The sequence below is a fragment of the Lactuca virosa genome, chromosome 6 (genome assembly GCF_052849685.1).
Source record: "Lactuca virosa cultivar CGN04683 chromosome 6, Lactuca_virosa_CGN04683_v6, whole genome shotgun sequence".
Taxonomy (NCBI): Eukaryota; Viridiplantae; Streptophyta; class Magnoliopsida; order Asterales; family Asteraceae; genus Lactuca; species Lactuca virosa.
In genome coordinates this window covers 13237845-13256094 of record NC_136431.1, presented here as the reverse complement: position 1 = coordinate 13256094, position 18250 = coordinate 13237845, and the positions used below count along the sequence as shown (strand labels likewise).

The following is an 18250-nucleotide window of genomic DNA, read 5'->3' as shown; positions in this document are numbered from 1 at the left end:
TACTTCTTTATATGAAATCCAGGTAATTAAAATGTAACGATGATTACATAATCTCATTAATGGTTTATTTCAACTTAATACACATATCATATAGCAACATTACGTGGTGAATTATACAGAAATCAAACGACTTTAGTCTTTTTACCAACACAAGATTATGTTTGATTTTACAGCTTTGACTTCAATTCTTTTTTCCCAGAAGATTCTTTTGCTGTCTGCTCTCGAATTCTCTTCTGGGCTTTAAAGAGAAACTCATGAACTTCATCAAAATGAGGTGCAGTCGCTTTCTTTGTATCTTCAATCCACTCAACAACTTTCTTGTAAGGACTTAATATCCGATGACACTCCTCCTCACTCAGAAGCTAAACACATGAAAGAAAAAAAATTATGTTTTTAGTTAAGAATTAGCCAAAAAGATGAATGTGATGAAATATTTTGATTCTATAATATATGATTACCTCAAGTTGCATGAGTTCACACACTAAACTGAGATCTGCAATTGAAGGCTGAGAGCTTCCAACCAAAAATCTTCCATCTTTTAGCCAAAAGTTTTCCAATTTAGTCAATGATTTCATGAGTATCTTCTCAGCTTGTTTGGCTGCTTGAGGGCTTGAGGGGATGCCATTTAGTGGGGCCAGGATAGTGTTGAAAACAACTCCAGCTGAAAGTACATATAAAAATCCAAACATATGTTACTTAATACCCCAAAACCAATCAAAGTTGTGGTTTAAAATCCAATCACTGAATTTTTTATTTAAAAAAAAAAAAAACATGTATTACCTGCTCCACGACGTAGGTTGGAATGATGCCAGTCTAGAACAGAGTGGATTTTAGCTCTTTTGGATACATCACCAGGATACCTATGGATGTGATTAAGCTTTTATATATATATATATATATATATATATATATATATATATATATATATATATATATATATATATATATATATATATATATATATATATATATATATATAAATGATAAATCCATGGAGTTTGGGATTTGTATGCCTCTAGAGATATTGTCATATTGAAGGAGAAGAAAACCAGACTCTTACCAATGACTAGAAACTCCGGGAAATGAACATGATAAGTAGATAAGAATCGCGTGACTACAAAATAACAACAAATTCAAATTATGAAAACCGAGAATTTATATTGTGCAATAAACTGAAATTTCTTTAAAAATAAGAGAAAAAAACCTCTCAAACAGCTTAAAGCGTCCATCAACTATTGCTGGAACCTGAGACATGGGATTTATTGCTGCGTAAAACATACAAGACACACACAACAATCCTTTATCTTCAAATTCATATAGCATGTTGTTACATGTCTATAGACTATAATGTTGAATAAACTGTTGAACTTTATCTTTTTGAAAAAATGAAAACTTTGCCCTTAGTAGATGTGTACGTGTACAACAGAGAGAATTGTGATTAACCAAATATGCAGAATTTGATACAAAATCAGAAACAAACCTTTATATTCAGGGGAGAATTGCTCGTTCCTCAAGACATCTACTCGGATTTCCTCAAAATCTATCCCATTTATCCTTCAAATAACATCCAAATAAGCCATAAGAAAGACAAATTTAGGCAAGCATAATCAGATAGATTATAACTTGTGCATAAAAAGAAACCCTAATAGGATTAATAAGCCCAATTGAATTCACCCATGAAACAACATATACATACACATCAAGTTACGAAACTCAAGTATCATTGCAAGAAATTGTTGTAGGCCAGATGCTAATGAAGGAAAGACAAGTAGAACATATAACAGTAATAATAGAAAACCAACTCAATTTGCAAAGATTAGTAGAAAAGGGGCTTATCGTTGTAGAAATGTTACCGACCAATTTCAATTCAACAGCCAGAGAACCCAATTTAAAGATCATGGTAAGCCTGAGCAACCAAGTAATCGCAACAATACTTGTACTCGGGCCACAGGTCAATAATCAAACCGTTGGTATTTTATTTACTACGGATGAAAGAGAACGAATTTAAACTAATTTACTAAATTATCGAAACGAGGAAGAAGATAACATACTTGCAGAAGATGAGAACTGCACGAGATGGTTGGGACATTCGATCAGCAAATACCTTCAACGCCATGCTTTATTGCTTTTCGAGCACAGACTGAATCTTGGGAGTTCTAAAGTCCACCACCAAAAAATTTCAACTCTTTATCATTAACAACGCAGTCGTCAGGATGAGCTCAACATCATCCTGTTTGTTTGTGGAAGAAACTTAGAACTCCTAACGTTTGCTTTCTATAATCCATAGAATTTTATAATTTTTTTTTTACTTCAATATATTGAACTCTCTTAATGTTACAAAATGTAATTTAAAGTAAATATTTAAAAATTAAAAACTTTTATTTTTCCTATTGAATGGTCATTGAACTCCAAATCCATTGAATGTCAATATGGCATCTCACAATGGTAAAGTTTTATTCATTGAATAACACATAGACTTGTCATCTCATTCAACTCTCTCATTAAACTCATCATTATGGATGCTCTTAGCATTTGGTAGGAAATGGTAACACTCTTAACACTCTATATTTTTTATTTTCTTTTTCTAATTTAATTAAATTATTTTATTTAATATAAAATCAGTTTTTGTGCATAAATATTAAAGAAAATTTATTTTTTTAAACCACAAAAAATTAATATAATATCAATTATATTTTTTTAAAACACAAACATTTCATATTAAATTAAAAAAGTTACAATAAATTAAAACTTAAAATACCTAAAAACACGATTTAATAATTCAAACCACGCCAAACATGACTTAACACCGACAGACACGAACCTAGAAACGCTACTTACTACATAAAAAATACACTTCATAATTAAAACACACTTCATAAAAAAACACACTAAAGCAACGGGTCTTCCTCCGAATACTGACATTCCAATTTGTCTTCCGATGGCATATTTAGATCAAGATTGTCCATCGTCCAAAGATGATCGGTTAAATGTCGGCGAAGATCGGTATGGATTATTGCACTGTGAATTATCCTCTGTAACGCCCTGTTCTGAAAGTATTCGTTTATGGATTTCAGAGCCCGAGGCTAGGGGAGTTTCGGTCTTTTATGGGTCTTGAAGTTTTTATTTGAGAAGTTTTGGGCCGAGGTGTGTCACTAGAAGCGTTGGGCTTCTCGCCACCTTTTCGTGGATATAAAGATCGTCGGAAACGGAATTAGAATGAAGGAGTTATAGCACTTTGAAGTTATTGACATTAATGGTCCCTTAATGGAAGAAGTTGGCAAGAAGGACCATGCATGCAAAGTGGAAGGCGCGTGAGTACGCCCAGCATAAGCTGGGTTACGCCCAACGTATAAAGGGAAATGGTCGCGAGTGCTTTTGGCGTACGCCCAGCGTACGTCCAGAGTCCAGAAACCCTAAATTTAGGGTGTGTCTCTATATAAGGAACATTATACCCTCAAGGTTCAGCCTCTATTCCACCCTAAAGAACTGCTACGAAACCCTAAACCCTCTTGAGTGTTCTTGGAGCTTGTAAGACCATTTTGGAGTGCATTTTAGTGTTCTTGGAGAGGAGTGATCATCTTGGAGTCTCATTGATCAAGGAAGAGCTTTTAGATTCAAGTTCTCCAGCTCATCTACAAACCCCAGAAGGTATAAAGCTTCCAACTTTCCTCATAGAAGCTTAGATCTAGGTTTATGGAGCTTTGGACCTTTTTAGGTCCAAAGAATGGACCTTTATGGTGCAACTTCGTTTTTGAGCTTGGGGTTGCCACCCTCAAAGCTAAAAGTGTCCCATAAGTAGTAAAATTTCAATCTTGATGGTCCTAATGAGTTCATGCATGATATCTAGCCCTTGTTATGGAAGTATATTGTCACCTTTTGAGTTTGGGCTTATTTGGTGGGTTGCAAGTCACCAAGTTAGTGACTTTATGGACTAAGACGTGGAAAAGGACCTGGATCTGAGTTGGTAGCCTCTGGAGTGGAGTATTAAGCACTTACTGGGGAAGTGTCTTAATAGGGGGAGTACGCTCAGCGTACATTCAGGTACGCCCAACGTACATACCATTTGGCTAATACGCTCAGCGTACATAGGAGTACGCCCAGCGTAATCATCAGTTTGGGTTTGGCATGTGTTGGGCCTCGACTTGGGTCGTGCTTTGGGTCTTTGGGCCTTTTGGGCCATCAGAAGTCAGATATTATGGGCCAAGGATATATTTGGGCTTAGGGTAAGGCCCATTAGAGGGATTGGGCCCAGTTTAGCAAATTGGGCCATTAGTGGGCCACTAGTGGGCTTGGGAAGCTTACCTAGTGTTGGGCCTTTTATATTATGGTGTGGGCCTTAGTTATGGACCAAGTTGGCCTAGAAGTAGAATGGTCATTCTACCCTATGAAGGATTATTGTATTGGACTAAGTGTTAATTTGGTGTTGGTAGCTCGGGGAGCCGAAGGAGCAGCAGTTCGGGATTTGGCAGATAGCAGCCAGAGGGATATCAGCAAGGTTTCAGCAGTGCAAGGTGAGTCTCCTCACTGTGTGAATGGGTCTACGGCCACAATGCCGACCCATGTAGTTTATGAGTAGGACGACCCGGGGGATAGCCCTAGGCACTGTATGCTAGTATGATATTCCAGACCAAGGTCTGATGTCGGGCGGGAGCCCGAGGTATGTTTGCATGATAGATTATACTTGTTGTCTGTGTGATACTTGTATATGCCTGGTAGGGAGGTGAGTGTGGGCGAGGTCCCGTATCTCACCATTAGCAGAGTGTGGACGGGGTTCCATATCTCATTAGAAGTAGAGCAGGGGTGGGGCCCGAGTGAGGAAAGGAGTGAGTGTGGACGAGGGACCGTACCTCACTATCAGCAGGAGTGTGGACGGGGTTCCATGACTTACCAGTAGCAGGTCAGGGGCGGGGCCCAAGATAGGCGAGGCCTTAGTACAGGGATACAGTAGAATATGTCTAGCTTATGTGTTATGTGTTATATTATATGTTTGAATATGCTTAGCGGGCGGGGCCTAAGAGAAACAGATATGTATACCGAGCGGAGCTCGATGCCAGGCGGGGCCCGATGCCGGAGCGAGTCCGATGCCGGGCAAGTCCCGATGCAGCGGGTCGGGGCCCAGTATGTGGTTATGTGTATGGTATGTGGTAGTTTGGGGAACTCACTAAGCTTCGTGCTTACGGTTTTCAGTTTTGGTTTCAGGTACTTCCGGTAGCGGAGGGAAGAGCTCGGGGTGATCGCATGGCACACACCATTGTTTATTTAGCCTGGGATGTTTTACTCTGATAAATTGAACTTGTTTGAATTAATACTCTATTTGAATAATACTCTGCTAGCAGCAGGTGGTTGGCTGATGTCGCCAACGCTTTCCGTACGATCCGGTGTCCCGAGGGGGACAAGGTCCGACTTGCCTCCTGTCTTCTGAAGGACAGAGCACGGGATTGGTGGGAGGAGGTTGGTCATGCCATTGGGGATGATGTCGCGTTGAACACGATGACATGGAGTGATTTCTCGATCATATTCAGGGCCTAGTTTGCACCAGTGATTGAGGTGAAACAGTTAGCACGAGAGTTTCAGGATTTTCGGCAGACTACAAAGACAGTGGCGGAGATCACCGCCAAGTTCAGGGAGATGGCTCTTCTTGTTCCGCAGTATGTCGCGGACGAGGAGATGAAGAAGGCCCGATATCACGAGATGTTGAGGAGTGACATCAGGGAGTTTGTGAGCAGGTCCAGCTGCAAGACGCTGGAGGATATGATTGCTCGGGCCAGAGAGAGGGAGATCAATCTGGAGCACCTCAGGAAGAGGAAGTCGGAGGAGGTTCAAGTAGCTGCAGGTTCAGGCAAGAGACCCAAGGGGTCAGATGTGAGATCGAGGGATTATCAGGAGCGCAATCGTTGTGGAAAGTGTGGCAGGACGCACGAGGGTGCGTGCAGGGGTGGTAGTGGAGGTGATTTTGGCCGCTTCAAGTGCGGCCGGACTGGTCATTTCAGCATGGATTGTACTGCTACCACCACTCAGGGATAAGATCTGATATGTTTTCATTGCAGTCAGAGGGGCTACAAGAAGGCCCAGTGCCCGAGTTTACTTCCAGCAGGATAGGTGATGGCACCTGCCCCTGCGACTTTGAGGATCACCGACGGCCGTCAGGCCAAGCAGAGGCACCTGCGGTGGGGAGCAGGACTTTTCAGTTATCTACAGTGGAGACGCGAGCAACACCGGACGTCGCAGGTGTGTATCTTTTGCTTTCCTGTCAACTTTTATTCATGATCATATTGTTATGGTACTGCATCTGTGTTAATGATTATATGTTAGAATTTTATTTATGTTCGTGTTCGGATCATATGCCATCTGCATAACATGGATGTTAGGGTAGTAGTCGAAGATGTTTCCCCTTTTTGAGCCGGTTCTCAGGATGCAGTCACTGTAGCAGGTGTGAGTGGGGTTTGGGAAGTGTTCTGTTAGTCTTCAAGAGTGGTTCATATTGGGTATTGTTTGGTTGGAGCGTTAGCAGTGGTAAGTGTTGGATGTCAGCAGATCGACCCCTTAGATGGAGAGAAGGATTGGGAACCCTTCCCAAGTCGGGAGCTGTAGGGATCTAGTCGAATTGAAGTGGGGGAAAACTATCCCAGAGGTCAGGAGCAGGGGTAAGCACAAATTGGGATGAGTTTTCAACTTTGTTGGAGAGGAAAGCAGCCCCAGTGGTTGCTGGGTTAGAGAAGCGTGCGAATTGGGAGTTTGGGAAACTTCCCAACATTGAGTTCGTGTATTCGCGGTAGATGATACCTGGGTGGGAACCAGGTGGGGGATTTTCTCGGCAGGATGCAATTTTAATCAGGATGTAAGACTACGGGCTCACCATAGTAATCTCCAGTAGCTAGACGGAGCGGGAAGAGTAGTAAGGTTGTGGGATAGTCGTGTCATTTCGTTAGCAGTAGTTAGAGGAGTGTGGGCGAGGGCCCGTATCTCCTAGTTAGCATGATGAAGATCGATAGAGAGAGTAGTTTGTTGAGTTTTAGGATGGAGTGGGGCCTGCATAGCCCAATCATAGGTGAGACCTGTGGGAGAGGCCACTCTAAGACGTAGTTGGATGAGACTCGTGGGCGAGGCCCGTATGATTATAGCAGTGCAGGTGGGACCTGGTTGAGACCATAGGGCCAAGTTAGGGGATCGAGGATCCCAGGGCATAGGGAGCCAGAGTGGCGAGGTAGATAGAGCAGTTTTAGATAGCCGAAGTTTCTTCGGAGGTCGCTGGGAGCGACTGAGAGTTTGAGCTTGGGTTCAGTAACCGGAGAGAATCCGGTATTCCGGATGGTGGTCAGAAAAGTTCAGACTTGAGAGGTCCCCGTTCTTTTGGAGAGAAGGCAAGAGGCAGCATGGTATTCGGGCAGAAGTGTCTATCATAATGGTTCCTGTGGGCGAAGTAGCTTGGAGTTTGCGGAAGTTTAAAGTTCGTCTTCTTCAAAACGGAAGACCGGGCTGGCTTTCAGTGCCTTGGGAATGTTGTTTTCGCGCGTAGAATCATCGGTTGTATTCCGCAGATCAGTTGTTGGAAAGAGGGGTGTTAGTAAGGAGAGACTTCGAGGACAAAGTCTAGTTTAAGTGGGGGAGAGTTATAACGCCCTGTTCTAAAAGTATTCGTTCATGGATTTCAGAGCCCGAGGCTAGGGGCGTTTCGGTCTTTTATGGGTCTTGAAGTTTTTATTTGAGAAGTTTTGGGCCGAGGTGTGTCACTAGAAGCGTAGGGCTTCTCGCCACCTTTTCAAGGATATAAATGTTGGATTAGTGTCTAAGCCCGTAACTATATTTGGTATGTACTTGAACCGGTTGTGCATGGTCCTTTTAGGTTGCCTTCACCAAAGCAACTTGATAGGATGATTTATGGAGAAAGAGGATTAATTATGATTTATTAATATATTATATGAATAATATATTAAAGGAGAAATCATATTGTTTAATTAATATTAGTCAAGAATTATTTGATAGTTAGTTTTGTGACTAAACGACACTAATTAAACTTAGGGGACTGGAATTGTAATTATAAGATAATTGCAATTGGGCTATGGATCACCTTGGAACATAGGTTGGACGAATTCTATGGGAAGCCCATAAAGAAATCGTCCAAGGGGTGTTCTAAAGGGAGTCAATGGGCTTCTTAGGGCCTAGGAAGTCAAATTAGGGTTTCCTAGTTGTAAACCCTAATAGCCTCACTATAAAAAGACCCCTAAGGCCCCAAAAACGTGGAGAACTCTCTTGGAAGAACCCTAGGTCGTTTTTGGTGCTCTTCCTCCTTCTCATAAGTCATTCTCTTGCTTGTGGTGTTTGTAAGCCATTAGAGGAGTGACACTTGTGACTCTAAACTCCAAAGACAAGAAGATTCAAGCCATTGAAGAAGAGGTAATCATCTATATATGCTCTTATATGATAATTTCGAAATGTATATGCTAGATTAGGGTTCTTGAGCCTTGGATGAATTGCACGTACAATAGAGAAACCTAGATCCAAGCATTAGGGTTTGCATGAGTACATATGATGTTGTTTTGGCTCAAACCCATCAGTGGTATCAGAGCTTTGATTGGTTTCAATTGTATTTGATGCTAATATGTTCGTTCATTGCTTGATATGAAAATCGTTTTTTCTGAAAATACCCAGCTCACGACGTGACTCACCGAGTTCATGACGTGAGCCCAGTCTGCCTGACAGACTCGACGAGTGGAGTAGGCGACTCGACGAGTCTGTGGATCAGATGGCTCAAAATTCGGATTTTTGACTGATTTTGTGTTTGGATAATCACCAAAATTGTTTTTAAATAATAAAATCCGATTTTTATATATGTGTTATGATTATCCTTACCAAATTAAAAGATAATTACCATTTATTTGAATAATAATTTAATTATAAGATAATCTTTGATTATTTAATTTATTTGGTGAATGATCTTGTAAATAATCTTGATTAGGTCAAATTTAGATAATCAGTAAATTAATTGTTTAATTTAAAATTATTTGCTATTTGATCATTTGTGTTTTGAAAAGTTCAAAACTTGCCCTCAAGTTTTGGAATTTAAATTTTGATTAAAAAGTTTAATTTTGAAATATTTAAATTTTAAACCCTAATGATTTGAAATGTTTCAAAACTTGCCCTCAAGTTTTAGAAATTAAATTTTAATTAAAAGTTTAATTTTAAAATGTTAAATTCTAAAACCCTAATTTTTGAAAAAGTTCAAATTGCACCCTTATGGTTTTATTAAATTAATTAAGTGTATAATTAAAAGAGAGTTAATAAATCCATAATGATATGGTTTACATATAATTAAATTAAAAGTATAATTTGTTAAATTAGACCACGTAGTATTTTAAAAGTGTAAAATACACCCTTATACTATATATAACATTAAAAGTCTAATATTATATATGTATAACTTAAACTGCTAGTCTTACCGTTAGTAGGCCTCATTCACGAAGCCGATCTATAAGGGGGTATAAGGTTATGGCCTATAAAATGGTCGTTTAATGGGTGTCCACTCTCACCCACCGCTTCCTTGATTGGTGGAGGGTCGTTAGCCGAACAGGTAGGATAGGGCAAACCCTCTCCTCATTAAAAGTATAATGAATGTTAAAGTAACTAAACGTTTTACAAAATTCTCAATCTTAGTTACTCTAGGCAAAAGTGAATTTGATGCAATTCCATGAAATTACACTTTATACCCTTGCTAAGACGTTAGTGGAGCGTGTGCGATTAACCGGCAAACTAAATGGGTTCTAAGCAAAGGTAGCAAAGGGTGACTCAATGTTTGTCATAGTTCGGTGGAGCGTGTGTGGTTAACCGGCACATCGAATAGATGACTGTAACATTGGGGGCACCATGTAAGTTTGCATGGTTATTCACACCCTGTTTTGTGATCCTCGGCATCCCAGTCACAAATCGAGGGGCATATCGAGATTTAAACATGTCATTGAAAAGTTCAATGAATCTCAAAGGATCTAGGAGTTTTCAATACATTTAAAACTTAATCTCTTTTTCGTTTTTTTCATGGTGGGAAATTAGTGAATCGTCATTCACTTACCTTCAAATGTTCTACAATTCGGGTTACGACATCCCTCTCCCAAGTTGTAGAGTATTGTGTTGGGTCCTAGACTTAATATTTCATTTGGGTGTTTTATTAAGGACTCAATCAATCAACTAACTTGAATTTTCTCCCGTTTTAGAGATGTCAAAGTATGACAACTATGGTCTTCCCAAATCCCGTGGAACAAGCTTTCCACATGAAGATGATATTCCATGATTTGATCGAGGAACACGAGATCATGCTTCACTTCCTCCACCTCCTCCTATTATTCTCCCTAACCCACAAGTTCAAAGGCTTGAAAACTTCAAGCTCACTCAAGCCCTTTTGGCAAGTAAACATGAGGAAGGCAAGTCAGTGTGTGCACACGTCTTAGAGATGAAGTCATGCATTGATAGGTTAAGAATGTTGGGAGTCGTTGTCTGTGAGAAGCTAGCTGTTGACTGGGTTCTTTAGTCGCTTCCTGACTCATATAGTGAGTTCGTAAGAGAGTACTATATGATAGACCACGACGTAACCCTCATCGATCTCACATATTTGCTTGTTGCTGCTGAATCAGCAATGATTTGGCGCACTGGAGAAGCAAAGTTGTTTGGTGGATCTGCCTTCCAAACCTCTATGGACATAGGCAATAGCAACAAAAGGCATGCTATGGTCGAAAAATTTGATCATAAGAGAAAGGCAAAGTCTGAAGTAGTTTCGTGTGCTGTTCCAAAAGAGTCAATTTGCTTTTATTGCCAAGAGAATGGGCATTGGAGACGAAGCTGTCCTGTCTACTTGAGAGATCTAAGAGATGGGAGAGTCAAGACGTATAACTCTACTTCAGGTAAAATCCATTAACTAACTCTATAAGTTCCTATTTTTTGATTCTTGATACATTATGTGATAAGATTACATTTTTTTGATGTTTTGTAGAATCAAAGAAAATAAAGGAAGCTTAGAGAAAGAAGTGTGCTGAATCTGATCGTGAAGAAATGGATTTTGATCGCATGGATTCGAAGATCAGATTTTTGAGCTGCTACTTTAGAGTTAGGATAGATTGCTAAGAAATATAATAGCATAGTTTTTCAATTAGTTGTGTTGTAAGGACAAATTTTTTCCGCAATATAATAAATTTTGATTTTGTCTTATTTATTATCCTTGCAATGACATGTATGAAAAATTGATGTTTGTGTATTTCTATTATTAGCAATGTTGAAATGGATGTGATTCTTAGTTTTATTATTTATGGTAGTGTCATGATTTTCTAAGTAAGGAAAGATTCCCATCGCCCAAGTTTTAATTGGATAGAAACTTGGAATCATACAACTTGTATTGTGTGATGTATGGAAATCTTGGTACTTAAGTAATTAAGACTAATTCCTTGTTCACATAAGTATGTGAGTCAAGTGAAGGACTAAAGGAACTAGTACACAATGTTGTGCACTAGTCAAGTCCACCATAAATAATAATAACATTATTCTTCATGATTTACTAAATGTCTAGTAAATGTGGTTATACTTATAAGATTAAGTGTAATTCTGAATCATTGAAAAGTTTCAATGAATGGCAAAACGAATAAGTAGAATCAATGAAGGCAGAAAGATAAAAAGTTTCTCCAATCTAAGAAGAAGGGAGAGTACTTTTGTATCGTGTTTTGTGATCGTCTTGGTAATCGTAAGAACCATATTACAATTCATCCTCTAAGGATACCTTAGTGCACTGGTTTGGCTAAGAAGAGCAATGGAGAATTGTTGAAATGGTTAAGTTAATAAGATGTATCGTACTTCGTTCCAAAAATCAAGTCTTAGAGTCATACTCCAAGATTGTGACTTGAGTGACATAATCTTAAGTAGGAATGTTCTTACACTTGCACATTTTGGTAAGTTGTGATGTCTTGAATAAGACAAAGACCAACTAGTACCAAATTGCGTGTAGGTTTTGTCTTGATATAGACACACACTAACTCTTGGATATTTGTTTTGTCAAGAAATGTTTCTTGATAAGAGAATCTAATATGTCAAGAGGTCAGTGGGAGTCTAAAGATCTTGAAAAGTTTCAAGAACAAATCAAGAAGTAAACCTATTAAACACTAGCACACGACTTGAGGTTTATAACCTATCGTGTTGACAAAATTTTATTTCTATGCCATTCCAATAAAGTTACTTATGCATATGAGTTCTACGAGTTCTCAATTGACTGCATAAGGGCAAACACCTTGTTCAATGAAAGTACATTGACTGGAATAGGTGAGCTGCTAAATAACTTGGAAGCAATGGTGGGACCCTTGATGGCAAGAAATTAAGAATGAACAAGTTCTGTCCATAAGAGTTTGAATTTTTCACAAACATTATCTTATGATTATGCTTATGAAAAATTTGCATGGATAGGAACACATGCACCATAAAATCTAAGTGTCATAATGTTTCTCTCCTTCATGAAAATGATTGTGAGGAAACGCTTTCACTGAGAGAGATTTTAAGGAGATAGCGATTATGTAAATTGCATTCTCAAATTCGATTATGATTACGGCATCCCTCTTCATAGTTCGAATTGTGAGATTTGGCAATTAGTCTGAACATTTGGGACTTAGTAATATATGTTCTGAATTAGTTTAGACACACATGTGAGCTGTCTAAAGAAAGGTGTGTGAGTTTGAGAAGCTTAGATAAAGGCTTATCGAAGCACATCGTATTGGAAATATGAACTTTGGAATTCAATAAGTATTGTCTTTTAGAAGTCCAACTGTTTTCTGAATACGTGTCAAAGCTAGTGGGAGTATAAATGTTATGCTGGAATGGATATAATCATCATGTTAGTGGGAGCATGATTATTATTATTGCAAGTTGGCAATATTAATTATAGAAAAACAAAAGTTTCACTTTGCAAAGTTGTAGGGGTTGAAAAGTTGTCTTTGCTATAATTAAGGGAGAGAATGTTATACTTCGTTTCCAATCTAAAATCTTAGATCGAGAAATTTTAATTGAATTTAGTCAAGGATATATTTATTATTTGCATTCTCAAAGTTCGATTATGATTACGGCATCCCTCTTCATAGTTCGAATTTTGAGAACATGGCAAATAGAAATATTATGGCAATATTATAGCAAGAAACTGGTAAAGTATCATGTTTTTCATTATGAATCGTATCCCACATGCTTCGGGTATAGGATCGATTGCATATGCTGTAATATTCGACCGTTCTAAAAATTTTCCAAATGCCTAGGGCATTTAGAGGGAAAAAGGGAATAGAACCGGATTTGACTAAAATAATTAAACAACTGTCAAGGACAATCTAAGGTTCGCCAAAGATTGGTCGCTTGTGGACAGTTGGAAGTATACTAATGGATGGACCATATTGACTTTATTATGAATAGATAAGACTCTATTTAGAATGAGTTGTCATATGGCAAATATGGAAATGTTTCCTTATTGGGAGTTGGACGATAAGAATCTATGTCTAGATTAGAAACTTCTATGCAAGAAGGATGTTCAAAGGAATGTACTTTGAATGTTGTCTTTGCTATAATTAAGGGAGAGAATGTTATACTTCGTTTCCAATCTAAAAGCTTAGATCGAGAAATTTTAATTGAATTTAGTCAAGGATATATTTATTATTTGCATTCTCAAAGTTCGATTATGATTACGGCATCCCTCTTCATAGTTCGAATTTTGAGAACATGGCAAATAGAAATATTATGGCAATATTATAGCAAGAAACTGGTAAAGTATCACGTTTTTCATTATGAATCGTATCCCACATGCTTCGGGTATAGGATCGATTGCATATGCTGTAATATTCGACCGTTCTAAAAATTTTCCAAATGCCTAGAGCATTTAGAGGGAAAAAGGGAATAGAACTGGATTTGACTAAAATAATTAAACAACTGTCAAGGACAATCTAAGGTTCGCCAAAGATTGGTCGCTTGTGGACAGTTGGAAGTATACTAATGGATGGACCATATTGACTTTATTATGAATAGATAAGACTCTATTTAGAATGAGTTGTCATATGGCAAATATGGAAATGCTTCCTTATTGGGAGTTGGACGATAAGAATCTATGTCTAGATTAGAAACTTCTATGCAAGAAGGATGTTCAAAGGAATGTACTTTGAATGTGAGACTTCATGACTATGGAATTGTCTTGTAACAATCTCCAATAGAGCACTTTGTAATTTCATTGACAAAGTCTTGCTGACTTTGGCGCTGTGATATTACGAAAGGATCGTTGCATAAAATGTTAGAATCTAACATATTCTATAAGTGGCAAGAATTTGGTATTCTCACACTTGTGGTAAGGATTGGGAATTATGAAATGAGTGTGATTGGAAATGTTATTCAATTATACTATTTCACAAAGTAAAGACCATAGGAAAACATAGTGTGCATGCTAAGAGCATGAGACAATTGTTGTTATAATTCAAGTAAGAAGTTGATTACCCGAAACAACAAATAATGAGTATAATTGTCCATATAGGATTAGTATTATTCTTGTGTTTTATTTATACTCAAAAGTTTGGGGCCATATAGGATTAGTATTATTCTTGTATTTCACTTTGCATGTTTTGACTTCCCGAATAATAAGATTATTCAAACCCTCCACAGTCGCTCATTCTTTGGAAGTAGGAATGAAAGAAGACTGTCATGAATCCGTCTGTAGATTGACTAAAGCGTTTAGTCATAGCACAAGTTTGCTACAGAGTTCATGAGTGCTGCTATAAGATTAGAGTATTGGATTAAACCCACGCTCACTTGGATTGCTTCATGGATTTTATCACGAGTGATTGGTGAGACGATAATATCTTATATTCTTGAAACCGAGATGTGTGAGTTGTATCTTGCGAGTCGGTTACACATTGATAATATGTAAACACACCAGTAACTTGGTGTTATAAAACGTATTGTTGTGTGTGATTCGGTGAGTGAGTACAAGCGAGCATTGAGTCGAAATTTATCCGTTCCTTTTACCCAAAGTGGGATAAAAGCGATATATGTGGGCCCCTTGATGATTTAGTGATGACACCCTAAGCGCTTGGCCAAGCCGGGACTAAGTTGATGTGTTCAACTGTAGTCTGTTGTCAGTCGTCATAAATCGGAAATCGGGAAACAACACGTGAACAGAGAGTATGATTAAAATCCATGTCTCAGTTCACACGATATCTAGAATTGATATTTCCATATTTATACATATTTTTAGGTAATATTTATTTACATTTGTATTAATATTTTGGTTATTTGCATAGAATAATGGTACTTATAATGATAAATTGTTATTTGCAGCCAAAGTAAAGCATTTTCGAAGAGAGGGACCAGAACTGACAATACTTGGAACTTTGGAGGCTTGAAGGGAAGAAGGATGAAAAACTCAGCAAAAAACGTACTCACGACGTGAATAGTTCATGATTCACGACGTGAGCAGAGTATTCCAGAAGATATGCATCCGGGTGAAAGAGTCATTGTCGAATACGTAAAACTCGCATTCACGACGTGAATCCTTATGGTTCTCGACGTGAACTCGGTAAAATCATATATTATAAATTCTCTTGCTCATTACGACTTAAAGGACTTTTGGCTGGAGGAAAGGGTTTCAGAAGACAAATTTTAGCAGAAGAAAAGTCTTGGAAGAAGGTTTTCAACACCAAAAGAGTAGAGGTTCATAATTAGTTTAATTGTTGATACTTGAACATGTCTTATACTTTGATTTGTGCTTGTTTATTTGCTAGTATGTCCAGCTAAATCTAGCTGCTTCTGTTAGCTAGATGAAGCTGGAACTCATGGTTTTGATGCATTAGATTTGACTTTACTTGTTGGTAATATGCTTGTGTTGATTGATTTTACCTAGCATGTTTAATTTAATATTTGATGGCTTTAAATTCTTGTTCTGTGTAGTTAGTGAATACAAATCTGCATGAATTTGAATACCTAATAATTCAGTGAACACTAGTTTATTAGAGCTAAGATCAAACCAATCTTAGATAAGTAATTGAATCATTGAATTAAGCTGTGCTAGAGAACTCATATTATGACTGTAATTGTGTTTTGATTAATCAATCTTACATGGCTCCAATTTTATTCAATAATTGATTCTGTGTTAACTATTGTGTGACAATACATAGACTTACATGAATTAATTAAAGTTAGTAGATTTAGAACTAAATTGCTAATACTATCTTAATTGGTACCAACAGTAATTGTCATAGCTAAATTATAAACCATTGAGGGAAAGTGGATTCGAACTAACAGAAGTGTTTTTAGTAATTGATTGAATTTGAGTAAAGTTCGTCTGATCTAGTAAAATCAGATAAAACTCTTTTAAGCTGTTAATAATTAGGTTAATTTGGTAGTAAGTAAATTAATTAGTCAACACCATTCCCCGTGATCGACACCCGACTTACCCAACTATTCTATAATTCGACTAGGTACACTGCCTAGGTGCATTTTAGTTAGTAAAGTTAGTTAGGTTATAAATTATAAAATTAGTGGTACTTTTGTGCACATCAAGTTTTTGGCGCCGTTGTCGGGGAACGGCTTAGTAATTGCTAATTTATTTGCATTAAATTAATCGATCCTTTTTTGTGGGGTAAAACCTGCAAAGAGTTATTTTTTCAGTTTCAATTTTTTTTTCTGCATTACAGAACTCACGACGTGAGCTTTACAGGCTCACAACGTGAATCCTGTGATCCTCGTTTTCTTAGTTTTTAGTTTGTCTTTCTTAGTTCAGTTTTACGTTTTTGTTTATTTTGTTTATCTTGCAGAAGTACATGACCAGAGGGTCCAACACACCTTTGGTGCCACCTCTTGAAGATCCAGAGTCTGCCCTTTACAAAAAGAAAGATAAGAACGTGAAAGAAGATCAAACACCAAAGAAGACACCCTTACAAGAACTCAAGTCAGTGTTCTCAAAGAAGTCGGGGAAGAAAACGGGAGAATCAAGTTCATCTTCAAAGGACAAGAGCAAAGTTGAAAACCTAGAACCAACTCCTAACCCAAACGAATCAGAATACGAATCCGGAGCCGAGTTTGGACTATATACGAGCGAACCAGAAGACGAGCCAAGCAACGAAATGGCAAATATTGACGAGATGTCCATGGGAGCTTACAAGAAACGTATCAGAGATGATGTTGGTCCAGGTTTGGTACAACCCGCGATTCCTGCCACTGCCACATTCGAGTTGAAGGGCCACATCCTTACTGCACTGAAGGATATTCCATTCTATGGAAAAGATCATGAGGATGCTTTAAAGCACCTAGATGAAGTTAATGACATTGCGGATTATTTTAATGTTCCGAATGTAAATAGAGATATCGTCTTGTTAAGGATGCTTCCCGTTACTTTTAAGGGAGTTGCAAAAGACTGGTTGAAAGCACTTCCTCCGGGTACAATCACTACTTGGGCTCAAATGCGTGAGCGATTTCTAGATCAGTTTTGCCCACCTTCCAAGATAGCTAAACTCAAGAAGGCAATAGCCAACTTTGACCAACAACCGGGGGAGTCATTATACGAAGCTTGGGAGCGCTACAAGGGGTTGTTAAGGAATTGTCCTCAACATGATCTAAATGTTCAACAAGAGATGTCTATTTTCTACGATGGGGTCAATGTTATGACAAGACAACTCCTTGACTCTCAAGGGCCATTGACAAAGAAGAATCCAAGGGAGGTCAAGGAGTTAGTTGAAGAATTCGCGAGACACTATCGTGAATACCACAACCCAAGGCAAGATGGAGCAAAAGGTAGTGGGGGTACACATTCTGAAGAAATGGCTGCTATGATGGCGATGCTCAATACTATGGACCGGAGATTGACACAAATGGACCAATCAATTCATGCAATTAAAGTTGGGTGTGAACGATGCAATGGACCACACTTGACTAAAGATTGCAACTTGGATGAGTATGGGAACAAAAGGGCTCAAGTTTGCTACTCGAGTGGGGATAAGTATGATGAGGATTGGAGAAAACCAAAGAAAGATGTGGCTGCCATATGATGAATACAAGAAGCAAAAGGAAGAGAAATTTAAGCAGACAAGCCGAGGCTTCTATCAAAAAGAGCAACCACCAGCCGAAAACAAGGTAAACTTGGAAAATATTTTGACCCGATTTATGGAAGCATCCGAGAAAAGGCATGAGGATACCAATGCAGTGCTAAAAGAACACATGAATATGATGAAAGAACAGCACAAAATGATGATTGACCAGCAAGCTTCCT

The 18250-nt window shown here is 38.2% G+C and overlaps 1 protein-coding gene and 1 non-coding gene across 2 annotated transcripts; both read right to left on the bottom strand.

The window, feature by feature from the left end:
- Nucleotides 1-26: 26 nt before the first annotated feature.
- On the bottom strand, nucleotides 27-2247 carry LOC145120825 (glutathione S-transferase T1-like). Its single transcript, XM_079056618.1, has 7 exons — nucleotides 2052-2247; nucleotides 1481-1554; nucleotides 1205-1265; nucleotides 1061-1114; nucleotides 781-860; nucleotides 459-661; nucleotides 27-362 (listed from the first exon to the last, which is right to left on the bottom strand). The coding sequence occupies exons 1-7, from the start codon at nucleotides 2114-2116 to the stop codon at nucleotides 168-170; spliced, it is 732 nt and encodes a 243-aa protein (XP_078912744.1). The 5' UTR covers nucleotides 2117-2247; the 3' UTR covers nucleotides 27-167.
- A 15245-nt stretch (nucleotides 2248-17492) lies between these two features.
- LOC145123006 (small nucleolar RNA R71) lies at nucleotides 17493-17599 on the bottom strand. The gene has a single exon (XR_013714887.1). It is a non-coding gene; the product is annotated as a small nucleolar RNA R71 (small nucleolar RNA).
- Nucleotides 17600-18250: the final 651 nt, after the last annotated feature.

Excerpts from the sequence above, each read along its gene's own strand:
- LOC145120825 (XM_079056618.1), bottom strand. The coding sequence starts at position 2,116 with ATGGCGTTGAAGGTATTTGCTGATCGAATGTCCCAACCATCTCGTGCA. Across the intron at positions 1,555-2,051 it reads GCAGTTCTCATCTTCTGCAA|GATAAATGGGATAGATTTTG; the intron begins GTATGTTATCTT and ends TGTTATTTGAAG. Across the intron at positions 861-1,060 it reads CCCGGAGTTTCTAGTCATTG|GTATCCTGGTGATGTATCCA; the intron begins GTAAGAGTCTGG and ends TCACATCCATAG.